The sequence below is a fragment of the Chroicocephalus ridibundus genome, chromosome 1 (assembly GCF_963924245.1).
Source record: "Chroicocephalus ridibundus chromosome 1, bChrRid1.1, whole genome shotgun sequence".
In the NCBI taxonomy this organism is placed as follows: Eukaryota; Metazoa; Chordata; class Aves; order Charadriiformes; family Laridae; genus Chroicocephalus; species Chroicocephalus ridibundus.
Window position 1 is genome coordinate 149,389,807 of NC_086284.1, and position 17,324 is coordinate 149,407,130.

Genomic DNA, 17,324 nt, shown 5'->3' on the forward strand with positions numbered 1-17,324 from the left:
TTTTTCAAATTAACCTTAAAAACCCTCTTAAGTTACTATGAAATAAGTGTTATTATAACTTGAAACAGCATGGCTCAAAACATGTAATTTATGATTCTACAGCTAAATTTTTACAACTTAATAATAGGTATTAAATACCATTTTAATTTACATATTCCTCAGTATTATAAAGAATATTGCATACATTCACAGTCTTTCCCATGGTTTATTTCAGGTTTTTAATATTTAGCTACTAATACTCTCCAGGTTATGCTCTATTTTACCTCCAATCGAGGCTTGGCCATGACTAAAACTGTTCCACTCCAGCTCCAGTTTGAGCAAGTAACTCTTCAGTGCACTCTAACCAATTTGAACCAGTTTACTTTTCTATTTGAACAACTTCTTTGGTTCATTTTGTGCTGCTCTGGAAGCCTGCTTTCCGTTTTACTCTTAAAATAACGTCTCTTAAATCAGTATCTCTGCTCTTAGTTGCATTGTGCAAGAATGACTAGTCATGCGTATGTATGCCTACACAGTATGACTATACGTGTGTATTTTCCACCACCAATTTTAAAACTGACTTTAAACACCAAGCCCCTTTTCTGTAGTAACTATCAACCCAATACTCTGAGCAGTAACTACCCGTGCCAAATTTCAGTTTTGGAGTATTGGTCATTATTTCCTGAGAAGTTACATCTCTCATGCTTATAACTGAACAACAACTACAGATCTTTTCCCTTCTGAAGTAATTAAGTCCTTTCTAGAAGCAATTCACCTTTGAACAGATATAATACTTGAAATTTCAGCCTAAAATGTAATACTTCCTGCAAGTTGGAAGCTTATTACAAAAAGAATCTTATGCCTCTCAATTTCACAAAGCAATTTCTGTTGGTAATCGCCAATATGAAGTGCTTTTCAAACCCAAAAGTCAAGGGGGAAATTATTATCAAAATAGAGACATACACCAAAAAATTCCAAGGAAGAAGAAATACAAATGACTTACATCAATATCCAGCTCTTCAGTTCTATATTTGTATAGTGTACCCCTACATTCTTCTTGTGTTAACTATAAGGAAGAATAACATTGCCATAAAACAACTTAATTGGACCATGAAAGTGAAACTACTGTTCAGCTTAAGAGTTTTAACAAGAAATCAGCTTTTGCTTGTAAGTCAGACACACCACATCAAACAATATATTTCTAGCCAATATATATTAATGAAGATAAGTAAATGGAATGTCAAGCAGACTGTCAGTAGAAAGTTGCATTAACTTAACAGGCTATGTTTCTAATGCAAACTGGATTTTTAAAGATGTACAACTAAATCAAACATGGATTATGCAGGAAGATGAAACTGCCAGAGTACACCTAGATACAGTTATACCTCTTTATGTACGTTTTCTTACGTGCCTTCTAAATACAGGGGCTCATTCTACTTGCAATTAACCATCCTGGGCCCACTAAGGTCAAGTGCATTCACAAGGAAGATATTCTGATGTGAACCTCAAATCAGAACAGAATGACCTAAGTATACAACATAGCTGTAAAATATCTTCTTACAGGCCCAGTAAGTGCCACCAAATACCCTTCTGCCTACTTTTTCATATGGATTCCCTCCCCTCCAGCAGAGTATTACCAGAAATGCCATAAATGAAAGCCCTTCTATTTTATCTTTCAACCTCGGCAAACTTGTCTCCCCACGCCAATCAGCATGTAAGGTACCCTCAAGCTACTTTCATAGAGCTCCTCACATTAAGTTCTTCACTCTTTCAGTCTCTGAACTGACTAGTAACAAGATTTAAAAATATTTTACATGAAAAAAGGTAGCTCCCCCCATTTTAGAATGGACTGTCATATACGGTAACTACTTGCTGTCCTATACAGCAAGTATTGGCATCACGCTATCAACCTTCATATTCTATTTAAAAACGTGTGTGCACTGGGTCCCAACACAGATGCTTTCCTTCCATGTATCTGTCATAATTGGGTCGTTGTGACTTAATAGTGCAAGAAAGACTATAAAAACACAAGTCCACGTTAAAGGACATTTATAAATAAAAGGACTAGGGAAGGGTTAATCAGACAAGCATTCCAAACATACACTAAATCTTCAACACACTTAAGTGTTTCATTTCAAGACATTATGTCCACATACCTCATGCAAATGCACCTGGTGACAATTTAAAAGTATGTATTGTGTATTAAAACCACACAGTAACTTTCTTTGAAATGGACGTTTTATGAAAATGAGTGTTGGAATATGAAAAAAGCCACAGCACTTTTGCACCTCGTGAATGTCACAAAAATTAAGATATCTATTTAAACTCCTACTATTGTAGAGTTGTGTTTTTTAACTGTTGATTTTATCACAATGAGAGAAAAATGAGGAATGGAAATATTTAAAAAAAACTCATAAACATGGCCAAATGTCTCTGACTTACAGAGAAAACCTAGTTATATTTTAGAACAGCAAGATTTTACCAAAGAAAGATTAACCCCTATTAAATAAATACAACTTCCTAAGACACTGCTCAGCATTTTATATAGCTTGCCTGGAAAAATGTCATTTTTTTAAGCCAGTATTTTTTACATTTTTTTTTTTTTTAATTTTTAAAAAAAAGAGATATTTATTTTTTCAGCATTTCAACCTTAATTATACCCAAGTTGAAAACAGCTTGCCAATTCAGCATCCTTATCCCTGCCTAACTCCTAAAAGTAATGTATTTTAAGTATTCAGAAAGCAAAAACACATTTTCAAAGATGACTATACACGTGCTAATTCTTCTTATTAAAATCCTGTCACACATTTAAAATTGCTGCCAGCTTCTTGCTTTTGTCAGCGGTACTAGCTTCCCACAATAGGCGCTGCTGGAGAGCCACTTCATTTCAACAGTTTTACTGCAACATTTTACGTAGACTTAACGCAAAACCTCTAAAAATAGTACGAAACACTTAATCCATCTCTGACAAAACAGCACCTCCTCCTTCCACAGCACAGCTATAAATCAGTTTAAGGCAAAAAGTGCAGAATGCTATCGCATCCTACTGGCATTATGAGAGGAACTGCAGCAGACAAAATGCAATTACACATTACAGGCAAGGTTAACAACCTCATAACCCTGGAAAATGCATTATAAGAACTCCAACGATCAAGTTATCGAAATGTATTTTATGTCGCATCCAACAAACGTCTCTCTCACCAAATCCGTTCCTACAAACACTTCACCAGGACAGTAATTTCAGAGAAAGAGTGCCACCTACTGAACCACTGACATGACTTGCTGCTGACTTCGACACTTTTCCTCGACATTTGCCTACTCAAATACAAAAACGTCCATTCCTCTTAACATAGTGAAATACACTACACAGCTCCCAAACGTTAAGGAGCAGCACCCTGAATGCCTACAAATAGAACTTACCATTTTTGAAAGGCAAACTGCAAACGCAGAGTTTGGTCAAACATGTATCTTACATGTGAAAAGGTAAAGTGACCTTAATTGAACCTCCATCTTGCGTTAGAAATAATTTGTCATCTACTTTAGAGTCCCCACTGTACAGTCCCCAACTACATCAAATGCCAATACCACATGAATCACACAAGTGGATAAATCCACCACAACAGACACAATACAAGAAGGGAATTTCTTCCCAAATAAATGCAGATGAGGCAAATCTCTCTTGAGGCATAAGAACTTAAACCTATTTAAGCAGTCAATATTAAAAACATTTAAGTGACAGTATTATCTCATTACCTTATAAGCTATTTTCAGATTCCGCTAGCCATTTTGATTCAATAAACACATGGCAGGAAATTTCACACACTTAGAGCACACTAAGAATCTCTGCAAGATACTGCACTTAGGAAATTAAAACGACAATCCAGGACATTTTGTGGAGAGCACAAGGTTAAAGTCAGACTTCCAAGAGGTTTGGTTTTTTCTTTTCTTTTTCTTTCTTAAAGTACTTCTTACTATCATGAAGCAGGGCAAATGGGCATTTACACCACAGTAAGCAAGATTCTCCTCTAGTTTTGCATAATGCGGGAGGTAACGTTTCAAATACAAATTTGAAATACAAGATTTTTCACTCAAATACAATCACCTCCTGTGTTCATAACAAAACCTGAAAAATATTTCTACCTACAAAATCTCAAAATCTAACATTCATAACGGTTTAAACGTATGAAGCTGCTATAAGTATAATAATACTACTAATGATGATGAAGTATGCCATAAACAAGATCTACCTGTCTTTATAAGGACAAAACCTATTTTTATACAGTTTTAATGTATTAAGAACAATTATCCAAGCAAAGACCTGGATGTTAGATTGTTGCACTTGGATTTTCAGTTTTCCCCCTTTAGAGAACTCACACACATAAGAGGAACTGAGGATAATTCTACTTTTTGAAATCAGCATATACTGCTTTAGAAAATAAGATTAACACTCCTCCCCTAGTGTTAAAAAGAAACAAAAAAACCCAAACAAGGTAGAAATAGGTCTAGGCTGTAAAAAGCCTCTATTTCTTTTGTCTCTTGTCCAATGATATGGAATCATTGCCCTGGCTTATACTTGTACATTTACAGTGCAGTCTGAACAGCAGACTGATGTAAGCCAAAGGGATTTAAATAACTGTGAAGATGTAACAAATCACAAACAAAAGAGTCTTATAAATAACACACTTGAAATAGTATCTATTTTAGCTATTTTACTAGAGAACTGTTAATCACTACAAACAAACAGGATGCAAGACACCTTAATTTTTCATTAAATACAAGCTTTTCTTGCTTTCCTTTGCTTAGCTCTAAACGAGCTCAGTCATAAAACTGAACTGAATGAACTGAAGTAAAGAAAGATCCTTTTCTCTGCCCGCAGAAATGGTTATGGTCATCAGAAACTAGCTTATCATCTTAACAACAAAACAGGTTTCAGTTGCTTACGCAGAGGCTTCTCCCAACTGTTTACATTCCTTTAAAACAGCAGTGGGAAAGATGACTGAAAAAAACAATTTATTTTTGTTTGAATAAAAAATTATAATGTTGTTTAAACGTTAAATAAGTGGCCAGAATTTTAAACAGGTTAGTTTTGCATTACAAAAGTTTAGAAGACTATTTAGGCAGTGAACTTTTGAGTACATTTTTATCCTTTCCTGGAAGTCAGTTAATGCAGTATTTTGTATAGGACATTTCATCTGTGATAGCAGAAGGTCTTGCTATTCTCCAGCTTATGCATGGGTTCTTCTGCCCAAGCCTGCCACTGCGTTGCAAACACACTGACCTGAAGAGACCACGTCTCTAGCGACAAAAGGTTATTCAATCTTCATGACCCGTTAGATTCACTGTTTCTTTGACAAGAATGTCAAAACCGGTGCTTATTCCGTGTCAAATACGAAGCAGCAGGTATGTCTACAAGGAGACGGCAGTGCTGTGTAGCGATACCTTAGCTGACAGCACAGCCTTGTCAAGAAACCACTCTGAAATTTATTGGTATCCCTAAATAAGTGGGTCAACTAGCCCAGGCACGGCTATACCTCGAATATGTGTATATCGGTATTAGAAGCTGAGCACTCTGACACATCCAAAGCACCTCTGTTCATTATACGTATGTTGACTTATTTGTCTTACATACTCTTATTACAGAAAATTGATTTGCTTTAAAAAAAAAAAAAAGTAACAGCTAGGCTCCTTTTAAAAAAAAACAAAAACAACAACCAAGCAAAACAACAAAACCCAATTTCATTTAAGGCTCAAGGGCACCATAATTCTCCCATTTGTCTCCCAAATAGTTCCTTCAGGTTCCATGTTAGAGCTCCTGTTTTGCACACAGGAGCACAAATTGGATGATCCCGAAATCAAAGTCACTCACAACCCAATTTCCTCTGGAAAGCGGAGATTTTTCTTGCAACTTTTCTGGATCACAAGCAAATCTACAATGTGGAGCTGACTTCCAAAAAAATGAAACACGAAATTAAGGTGCAGCATTTTTTTTGAAACACGGCAAAGCATTCATCACTAATAAATGACTGTTTTACATGGCAGAATGACTCTTTTTCTTCAAACTATGCAACCTTTGTATGTCATTTTGGCTCACAAGGGCATAAATGCCAGTGTAAGGGAACTGGTCAGACATTCCCTTCTGACTGGCAGCCAGAATTGCACACCTCATCTGCTGCAAAGTATCGCAAGTCATTTAAGTTAAGAACATCATCTTTATTCCAGCTGAGGCTAGAAACTTCTTAAACGTTCCCTGATGTGACAGGAGCTATTATTTACTTAAGCCCCAGTATCCCTAAGACACTGCAGTGCCAACAGATACGTATTGGCCATGCTCATAAGTTAATGCAGGTCTCAACTCACAAGACAATATTTCCATTCACATTTCTGATTCTTCTTCCATCTTACCATTTACAACCATCACTAGATACTCTGAAAGTGTGCACGGTTAAGTCTGCTGTGACTTTATGAACAGACACTGCCTTTTGGATTTACAGTCCCCAGATCAAAGTAATTTTGATCCTTCCTTTCTTCAGTGGCTAAAGGCTTGGTAGGTGCAAACAAAAAAACTTGTAAATCCACTTCCTAGAACAAAACAAAATTGCCAGAAATGACCAGGTAAACACCACTCACATGCTTTTGTAGTGGTCAAAAGAAAGAAGCACCGTTGAACACTAATTGCAGAGAATCATGCTAAGACAAATGTTGGAAGCTTATTGAAAGTTTCATGAATTTACTGGACACCTGCATAAAACATCAACTAATTAAATCGTCCAGACAGAAAAAGTTATTCAAAAGGGTACATTTAATACTTAACAACAAAAACGCAGCAAAAGCCATGCTAACGATATTGCAGCATTTTATAAAGCATGGATGACTTGTGGTTTTCCAAAGCAAATAAGAGAAACACCAATGTTATGAATAAATCTGAGGAACAACCAAAACTGTCACTAAGGAAAATTTTCGCAGATGATAAAGCAATTTCATTCACTATCCAAGACCTTACTTGCTGGTACAGTTGCGGTCTTAGCGCCGAGTTCTCAATCATAGTGTGAACCATGGTGATTAAAGGTTCATTCTCTTTCATCTATTTCAAATCAGGAGGAGCATACAGCAAACATCAGTTTACAGCATGGCTAGATTTGAAAGACGACACTGTAAAATATAGCCTCTACTTTAATTTTCTCTAATAATGCAGTAGATTACATTTTATCCCATGCTTTTTATATATTCCATCATTCAGTAATATCAACCTCTGAAAAGTTTAATAATATCAAACAAATGTAGCAAAAACACATCAATGCTCAAAACCAATGTAATATTTATTCACCAACACTCTCCCTTTTTAAAAAGAAAAATGCTTAAAATAAGCCTGGCTCTGCACGATATTGAAATGAAAAGTATTATCGGATTATGCAATAGGAACACTCAAGCCTTTATCAGAAAACCTTTCAAATTATAGATTTAATAACTCAATGTACGTTAAAAAGATATAGGCATTCCCAGCCTCTGAATACTGAAATGAGATTTAGACTTATGTTCATGTATCATGAAATGCCTTTATGTACTGCAGTGATTTATATACTTAGGAACATTGAATCGCTATTTGTTGTGTTTATCCACCCCCATATAAGGGTGTGAAACTATTTCAGAACTGATTAGACATTTTCTACAATGATTAATAGTTAATGATTTGCGTGTAAAAGTCAAAACTAGATACTTTGATTATTACAGTGAGAATTGCACACATTTAGGATTTCAGAAAAGTATGCAACACAGACCACAGTATGGGATTTTTGGTTTTACAAAGGAGACTTTCTCAACAATAAGGGAAAAACTATGAAAACAGATAGTTTTCCTCTCCAAAAGAAACTGAGAAGTCACTTGATTCACAGTGTCCCTTCTATTTTTGTTGGAAACTTTAGGACTTTTTCAGCAATACCTGTTTCAAGTATGGTTACACAGGAAGGAAGTGTGTTTATGAATATTTATGATCTTTCACTCTGTCTTTATGTATATATATATGCACTCACCATGAATTTGCATGGCAAGGTTTTGTTTCACAGACAGAAATGCAACAGAAAGCCTGAGTTTTTGATGCCTTTTCAAATTCTTGCCCGTAATTATTTAGGAAAAAACCTAACTTGTAACGTTTGGAGTAGTATTTTTTTCTCTCCTTATGGGAAACAGGCTTTTCTTGTTATAGATAGAGGACCTTTTTGTTGTTGTTGTTGTTTTTTTATACATAGTAAATTCTGATCACCTAATAATCATCCAATAAAGAGCACTTTATCTTAAAAGGGCAAGCTTATGACACTGTTCAAGGCAGGAAAAAAACCCAAACAAGCAACCCCTCCCATTTGCTCCATCATCTACAGTGCATATAAACAGAAAACTAGAACTGACACAAGAAGTTGTTCTCCCTTTACCGTAAAATTTTGTGCAGGGATTGGGTGCACTGGGTGACACCAAAATAGAGTCTCAATAGTATACTCAATAGGTAAGACCAATAATAAGGTCCAAAGCCAAGCAATCAATCTACAGCCAGCTGAAACATTTGTAAAGGAAAAATTGCTCTGAGGCTGAAATATTTTATTAGGACTATACTGGTTTGGATGCATTTTTATTAGGAGGATTTCAACACCTCCAGGCTCTTTGGTTAATACTTTTTTACAGTATTTCAAATTTTTCCTTTCTGACCGATAACAGACAACGCCGGAGTTAATTTCTGTGGAATTGTTCAAAGATTGTTTTCATACAGATCAGAAAGGAAGCAAAGTGGATTGGCTCAAAAGATGTTCTGAAGCAATGTTTTGTCCTCTAGCCAGCTCCAACTTTGATTTATAGGACTTCCTCCAATATTTTTACTACCATTGATGCTTAAACATGTTTCTCTAATACTGTCTGCAAATGCCAGCTATTTCCAGAAAAGCTCCAGTTCCTTAAGACCTTATAGAAAAAAGATCAAAAACCAGATTATTGAAAAAGTAATGCCTAACAAAAAGCCTTTGTAGCAGTGAAAACAGTAAGCTTTTTTCCCCCTTTAGGAAATCAATGTTTCCAAAAAATACTGACAGACATTTAACTATTGAGAAGTTAAGTTCTTGAGGGAGTATGTATCTGTCACAAACCTTCTGTTAACTAAAGCTAGCGCACACACCAGGCAATGCGTACTGAAGAACTGGCAAAGTAAACCAGAGCTATGTGGGACACAACGGAATGTCCCACGCTCTAAAACGTGAAGAGGATATCTATTTTGTGCTCTTAAAACATTATCATGAGGCTACTCCCAAACTGGAGTTGGACACTATTCACATGGAATAAATAGCTCAAGGAAAAATATTTTCTGGTTCATAATGTAAATAAGCCTTGATTTTCTCTCACTTCAGAAAAAAAATTATTTTGTACAGTAAAGGACACCTTTTAGATCGTATGTGTAACACTAACAGTATTATACTCATAGAGTCTCTCCAATTAAAGAAGTCATAAAAATCAGAATGAAGATTTTTCATAAGCAAACTGACATGGGAACTGCCTGATGCCACACAGCAACACAGCAGTATAACCAAATAAAATCCAGCAGTCTTGGCTTTATCAATTTCTACTTCTAGTAAATAACTCTTTCTCCCCAGAAGTGATGCTTCATCTTCACTTTTATCTTTATCGATGAAATATATAAAAGCATTTTCCAGTTGAAAACAATGAAAGAAACACCTCCTTGATATAAGAGCTGATCTATACGAACAGCTACATTATTTATGAGTGAGCATCTGAGTGGGTATTTTGTGTTTTAAACTGTAAAGCCAAGCTATTGACATTTTTGTCTTCCTTCCTTTTCCTAAATTCTCTTCCATGTTTGCTAACACCTGCACAGATGACGTTACAGTGTGTGCTGTTCTGGTGGCAGCGATCAGCTGGAACAGTAGCTCCTTCTACTAGAAAAGAAGGTACTTTTCCTTCCTGCCTTCTATTTACAGCAATGCTGCCTCCAGGACAGTCTTTATTTCACCCTACAGAGCCCCTGTCCTTGAGTCTCCCTTCTTCCTCTGGGGAGGGAAAAGGGAATAAAATCATCAGCAGAAAGAACAACAGTGGTGGCTGGGTCAGCTCACTCTACCTTTTCCAGATAACCTGAAAAATACAAGTAAGAGTAGTATCCTGTATGTTGCTAATACAGGAAATAGAATTTTAGGCTGGAACACAAGGTATCAGATATAACACAGGATATCGTTCAGCTCTATCTAAACCCCCTTGTACTGTTCCAGCCTCCCTTCATTTACTGCCTTTTCCCAGAACCATCTTCAGCAGCTCAGAAAGAGGGTGGTGAAGAGGAGAAAACAGAAGCAAAACACCAAGACAGCATGGATGTTGGCTGTGGGACCTTCACTCCTTTATTTGACAACTTCTTGTTAAAGTTCTGTTTATTTTTATGGACCCTTTGAAAACTAAAAGAAACTAAAAATGAAAGTACCAGCAGAAGGATACGAACAACTTAACACCTAAACTATTCACATAAATAGCCATTTCAAAAAACAGGGAAAAAAAAAAAGACTAAATGAAATTTAGTAGAGCTTCTACTGTGACAAACCAACCTGGGATATGCTGAGAACAATATGACAACACACATGGAGGGTTCTACACAGATAGCTTGAGCTCAGCAGAAAAGGCATTTTCAGCCAAAGAAAAGTTTTACTATCAACATAAAATTAAAAAGCGTACTAAAAGGTACTGAAAAACTGGTTTGGTGGAATTCTCTGTAGTAACAGAAAGATTCACATGGGACGTCCTGCCTTGGCTTTATTTACAAGGGAGAAAAAAAAGCACATCTAGCTTTTATTTGAAGAAAACACATATGTTTCAACTTTATTTACTGTTATTGTAATTACTGGGTACAAATACATTAAGGAGACTGCTGGCTTGGATTTAGTAATACACAATAAGCGTATTAGAATTTGATAATGGAGAAGACTGAGATTTTATGTGCCCTCGTAACATGTCCCATATTGGCAAACAAATCATCATTGCCTAGGGTTGCTAGCTATGTCCAAAGAACTACTTCCTAAAAGGCAAACGCGTCTCTCTCCCACCTCTCTGTGAACCTGGAGCCAGCAGAGCGTTTCACAACCTCATTTAAAAAAAAAAAAAAAAAAGAATGCCTGTCAATCATTCTTTTGGCCATAAGACATCAAAGAAATCATATGGCCGGATATATCGGTATCAGTCTCTTCAATTTTTTTTTCTCCTCTATCTCTGAACTACAACAACAACAACAAAAATTCTGTACGTATACTATAAAAACATCAAAAAGCATAACATAAGAATTTCTAAGCATCTCAAAAGGAAACAGCAGTACAAAAAAGAAGCATGACTTTAAAAATGCTATGGGATATTCTTGCGTCTGGGTAAGAAAGCCACCTAACCAGTAGAAAACAGCTTACTGCAACAAAAGAAGAACTTTGGTCTACCTGAAAATTCACCTGTGCGATCTCAGTACAAACTTAATAATTATTGTTATGTACAGTACTGAATTCTTTGTGACCAAAAAGGCGAGAGCTGAAGATAACAGGACTGGAGTTCCACCACATGCTGTAGGCAAAGCAGGTTTTGACACTATTTTCAGTGATTAAATATGAGTAGAAATACCTAATTTAAGTACACTGGACATTTAAACTTCAAAGAGGGCAAGTGATTATGCAAGCTGGTTACAGATGGGGATAACGAGGAGGTAAGGCCTCAATTAGACTAAAGGAAAACTGATAATGGACAAAGAAAGAATAAGATACAAATGAGCCACCACCTCTAGAAGCAGCGGTACTTGAAGCAAAAAGACTGTCTGGGGGATTTATCCCACCACAGGTAGGTGGCAGTGTTATCTTAAAACAAGGGAAAAAAAATGATCAGAAACAGGGACAAGTATTCCAACCTGCTCTTCCAGGATTTTATGATTAAGGTAATGTATTTTAGACTTGATAATGATTTCTTACTGTAAGAAGTGCAGTGATTTCTTGCATCTCTGGTAGGGGTAATTATGGTACATTTGTAAGATTTAGAAACTTCCCTAAATTAATCTTTATCCCATTGCGTTACATTTCTAAATTTTATCTGATGCAAGTAAAAAGAAAATCCTTTTTACCACTTTGGACATTATACATAGGCAATTCTCTCCATTCAATCCTGTCTATTATACTGACGAGCTCAGCTAATCACGCAACAGCACGGTACATAGTTTTACACTTCACATAGACAGGTGTCCTTTCTTGGCAATGAATTACATTGTTGAAGACAGAATTATTCCCTTATTCCAAAACATTATAAACTGGAAATATTTGAGTTGGATGAAATATTTTCATCTAATTTAGGAAGCAGTTTTTCCCTACTGTTTTGGAACTCCTGCAGCCCCTTAAGACAAGACAGATATGTTTAGAAATGCATTGCCACCTAACTGAATTTGTCACAATTCACACCTTGTTTCCACGAGATAAGAAAATAAAGTCATCGGGTGACTTTATGTCACGTGTGTCTATGTTTCCGTGAGCATGTGTAGTTTTTAGTAACTCGTTGAAATCCTATCACAGGAACATGAAGGACATAAGTTCTAAGAACAGTTGGTTTTAAGTGTAAGGCTGAAAAATTTCATTAAAAGAAAACTAGAAAAAGCTCTAACGATTTTTGTATTTTTAACTAACAGACACCTAGTTGCTTATATTTCTTCTAGGCACTGTCTTTCATAAGTGCTAGCAAAAATTTCCTTTTTTAAAAAATGCTCTATTTGTATAGAAGTCCCATTTGATCATAAAACAAAGCCATCAAAAGAGGTATGCGATACCACAGTTCTTCACTTGGCAACCACTTTATGTTAGTGAAGACAGAATTGTACCCTCACTCCATAAGTTATCAGAAGCTGTAAAGAATTAAAATCTTATGGTTATAGAAATCTTTAAAAAAAATAACTGAGTGAAAGGAGAAAAAGTAATGAGCCGAGCTATGATTTAAAACATTTTTCCATGTTTGACCTCCCTTTCATTTAATTTCCTGTAGAAACATCTAATTCTTCTTAATTTGGAAACCTAAAATTATCAGAAGTACTGATTTCCTATAAATTGCATGTGTGTCATATGAGCTTGGAAATACATTACAGCTTTGGTTAAAGATGGTAAAACGCTACAGTTAGTGTTACTATAAGAAGGAAATGAAGAACAGAAAAATTAATTGGTGAGTGGCTAATGTATTCTGACAAATTTTAAATTGAGGTGGGTTTTTTTTCCATTACATGTCTAATTTGTAACTGATTAGGATTTTCTATGCTACTTAGAAAGGTCGTGTATTAAATATCCAACTTCATAAAAAGCACTGAAAATCATTTTCCCCAAATATTTCCAGCTTGATAAGAGCAGGCAAAAAGCATTAAGAAATGTAAACACACAAGAAAATTGCAAATCCCACCTGATGATCCAAATATATGGCATTCCTTTGAAGGTGATGTGAAAGAATCTCAGTCTAGCAGGCAGCAGTCAGGAGGAAAAAGGAAAGGGACAGAAGGTGCAGAATGCATGAAAAGAGCTTTAAAAGAAGTAAACCAGACAGCGATCTTTCTGTTTTACATAGAAATATAATGCTACTTTTATCTGCTTTTTTTTGGTGAACTATTAACAAGTTTTGATCCCGAAACAGAAGTGATGAAAGTTTGCCATGAATCAGACCACAAACAACTACATTACATTTTGGTTTTACATAGAAAATACGGTAAGCTCATGTAAATGTCTACTACACAGACAACTATAAACCCTTTGATAAATTCGTGTTTTAAATATGTCCTGATTTTTGTACACGGATTACAAATAAGACTGTATCTGATGTAAGGCAGCATAAACAATAAATTAATCTCATGATCTATCACTACTAATTTTGTTTATAACACCAATAGGTTAAAAACCTTTAACTTTATACTTAACTACAATATATTTTAAAGTATTCCTGTGTAATTTTGACTCAGCTAATATAAAAAAAACTATGAGTAAAGCCTCAAAGGGTTAATAGCAGAACATCACATACACAAAGAACCAATGTTACTCTACTCTAGTCCCACAGTAGTCAGAGAATTTTGCACTAATGGTACAACGTAAACTTTGATTAACGAATGACCACAGGTTAGTGAGAATGGTACATGACACACATTGCTTTATAGCTGACCTTTGGGCTGCTGGCCTCAAGTTTTAGTTGCATGAGCTGCGCTAGTGTGTGTTCCCGGATACTACTCAGTTCAGCTTGCTGCCGTCTCAGCTTTATTAGCAGCAGCGTGAGCTCCTCTGGCTGAAGGAGTGCGGTGTGAGAAGCCAAAGAGTAGAAAAAAGGTTAATTGGTATCCTAAACAACACTTAATTAAAATAAGGGTTCTTAGTATCTTTCTTATAAAAACGTTTTATAGTGATACAATAACAGTCTCACCATTTTCCCCCAAATTGACCACTTTCAAATACAGAACGAAGGGTTAAGTTTAACTACTCAAAACACCGTAATATTGTAACATTCTGTGTAAAGGACAAAAAAAGTGAGGATATTTCAGGAAAAAGTCTAGAGCCCCCAAACTTTTTCTGATATGCATATCAAATTGATGATACTGACTTAAACGAAGGGGAAGATAATTCCAGCCCTTAGGATATCATTATCTATACTTGGACAGCAATTTGAGCTTGGTGAAAGAATCAAAAAAAGCACTCATGAGAATTTAGTTTCTAAAATAATTCTTCAAATGTATTAATCAAAATTCAGAGTAAATAAAAAACCCATGATAACTGACCTACATCAGAAACAATCACCTTTCGCAAAATAAAACTGTACAAGCATGACAAAGATAATTTTCTGTCCCACCTTCCACAGGCCTAAGGCTACCAGTTAATTTATTACTTTACCTTATGACTAAGATGTAAAATCCCCTTAGGAAGGGATGAAGAATAGTATTCAAAACCCAAGATTATATATAGAATGGAAATACAGTCACACTCAAATGGGTGTTTGTCAGGTAATTCAACACAGATCACTTTAGGTGAGTTTGGGAAACTACCTGAACAATTCCTGGGAACCACTTCTATTAGCAGTACTTCAAAGAAAACAAAACACTTAACATCACAAGTATTTTTTTTTATGTTCTTCTTTTCTTCTGTTTCTTACACTTCTCCAGAAGTCAATGTTATAAGAGGTTAAATATTCACCCAGAATTTTGTTTTTCTCACAAGTTCTGAGAGTTAAAAAACCCCACCAAACCCAAACACAAGAAAACCCCTAAATCCCCGCTTGCTCTCTCCCACAGTCACAGAATTTTCCCAAAGCAAAGAAGTAAAGAAAAAAGCTCCAGAGAACCAAATATTAAATTACTGAAAAATGAATACTAGTTTCTTAGAATAAAGAAGAAAAATCTCTGAGAATAAGGGTGACACTGGCACCTTTTGAGATCGTACCAAAGTAGCCCACAAGAGGGAGCAAGGCATTTCCACATAGCTTCAGTTGTCAAAACCATTTGTTTTGAGGGAAAACCAGCACCAAAGCCAAATTGTCTAACGGCCGATCTTCCTCTTATAGTACTCTTTCAATACCTGGATTTAAAATACTTAATTTCAGAAAGTAAGCACAAAAACCTAGACTTCTATACAAGACATTTTCAAGTTCTCTCCAAAAATCAGTGCCAATGCTTTCAGTCTGAAAATTAACATCCTTTCAAAGCACAAGAAAACTGATTTTTAGAAATAAGATAATTGAAAGTCTTCAAACAAAAGGAAGAGTGAATCACTTTTTCAGGACCGAAACTCTTCTAAGTATGTTCTGCAAAAGCCCAATTTTAGTCCATTAGGAATAAATTGTTTAATGGTACTTCAATCCACCATTTGCAAGCAAACTTTTTTCTGTAGAGGAGCCCATCGAACAGTAATTCCTACTTTTCTGTAGACATTCATAATGTTGCAAACATTTTTGACGTTGCTGTAAGTGCTGTGCTTTCGATACAGCTCTTGGGACTCTTGCAACAAACACAACACAATTTTGTTTAAAGAGCTACCTACAGGTTTCCTCCTCTGGTCCCTGAAACGAATGTCCCGTGGGCAGGACTTCTGGTTTCTGCAGGCAGAAGCTTGGACCTCCTTGCCCCCTACCCCACTCATGGGCCCAGTTCCAGCAGGAGAGCCCACGAGAGCTGACGGGGCCATGAACCCAAAGAAACATCCGCGGAAGACAAAGGTGCCAGCTGCCAAAGGCCAACCCGTAAGTTGCTGAAGGTGCCAGGGATTCATGTTGGGAAGTGCAAGAAACAGGGGTCGAGGCAGTAAAAGGACTGACTGGGGAGCTGTTGTCCACAGCCTGATTTGAAATCTGAACTCTCAATTCATAACTGTCTCAAACAGTAATTTCAGATGGACAGAGAAAGATCATGGAAAGGACACAAAAACTGGTAAATAAGTGTAGCAAATTTAGGACAATTTCTTAGCTTTTGTTTGAGTCGTGTTTCAATTAGGAAGGTGGACAGTATTCCTCAATATTACTTTCATGAAATACCTTCAACGAGAGTTTCAACTCTATCACAGAAAAATGGGAGATATCATTTTACCAAATGCAGTTCTAGTATCTGTAAGTTTTCAAAAAAATGTAAACTTTATTACTATGATTTTCTAAATACTTATGGAGAAATAAGTGTTCTGTGATGTATTCTACCCTCTCCCAGGAGTTTCTGTAACATATCAAAGATGATTAAAAAAAAAATATATCTGTCTTTCTCAAAGAAAAATCTGGAGTCAGCGGCTACACAGTATTTTCAGAATTTAATGTAACCACACAGTACTATTTTATTTGCTTTAAAAATCCCTGATAATTAAAATAAAAGCTACACTTAATGCAAGCTTTGAATAGAGAAAGTAAGACTTCAGTGTTGCCTCTTCATACTTAAAGAATTATTCTTAAGAAAGAACTGATGTACCAAACAAAAATCCAACTCACTGTTTTGCCTTGGAGGCTCTGAGGAGTAACAGGCTGTAAACTCAGACCTGCTGGCATTGACCTTCTGTCAGGCACAAAGACATGCTGTACAAAAACAAAATAGCACAGGATGGTCCATAGTTATCTATAGACTTAACAGCTATTAAATGCTAAAAAAATAAGTCCAGCCAACTTCACGCTCATGACAAATCTGCTATAATTTGTGCCAGCTTTGGCCAGTCATGCTCCCTGCTGATCCACCATCTAGGACACTTGAGTAGGCTATCTCCAACTTCCAGAAATAACCCAGCCTTCATCATTCATTTAATTAACAGTCCTCCCTCGCAGCTGTTGCCCTAACCATAACCCATGTAAACAACAACAATTTGAGT

General features: G+C 36.0%; 1 protein-coding gene across 22 annotated transcripts in view; it reads right to left on the bottom strand.

The window, feature by feature from the left end:
- PLEKHA5 (pleckstrin homology domain containing A5) overlaps positions 1-17,324 on the bottom strand; it is a 182,775-nt gene that overhangs the window by 23,773 nt on the left and 141,678 nt on the right. For 10 of the 22 annotated variants that reach the window (XM_063358466.1, XM_063358458.1, XM_063358554.1 and 7 more), the window contains 5 exons: positions 16,954-17,037; positions 14,164-14,283; positions 13,417-13,470; positions 6,980-7,060; positions 983-1,045 (listed from right to left, as the gene is read on the bottom strand). In XM_063358466.1, the coding sequence (XP_063214536.1) occupies positions 983-1,045; positions 6,980-7,060; positions 13,417-13,470; positions 14,164-14,283; positions 16,954-17,037 (402 nt within the window). Of the gene's footprint in view, positions 1-982; positions 1,046-6,979; positions 7,129-13,416; positions 13,471-14,163; positions 14,284-16,953; positions 17,038-17,324 lie in introns of those variants that run through there. The other 12 variants (XM_063358492.1, XM_063358572.1, XM_063358448.1 and 9 more) reach the window with 4 other exon arrangements.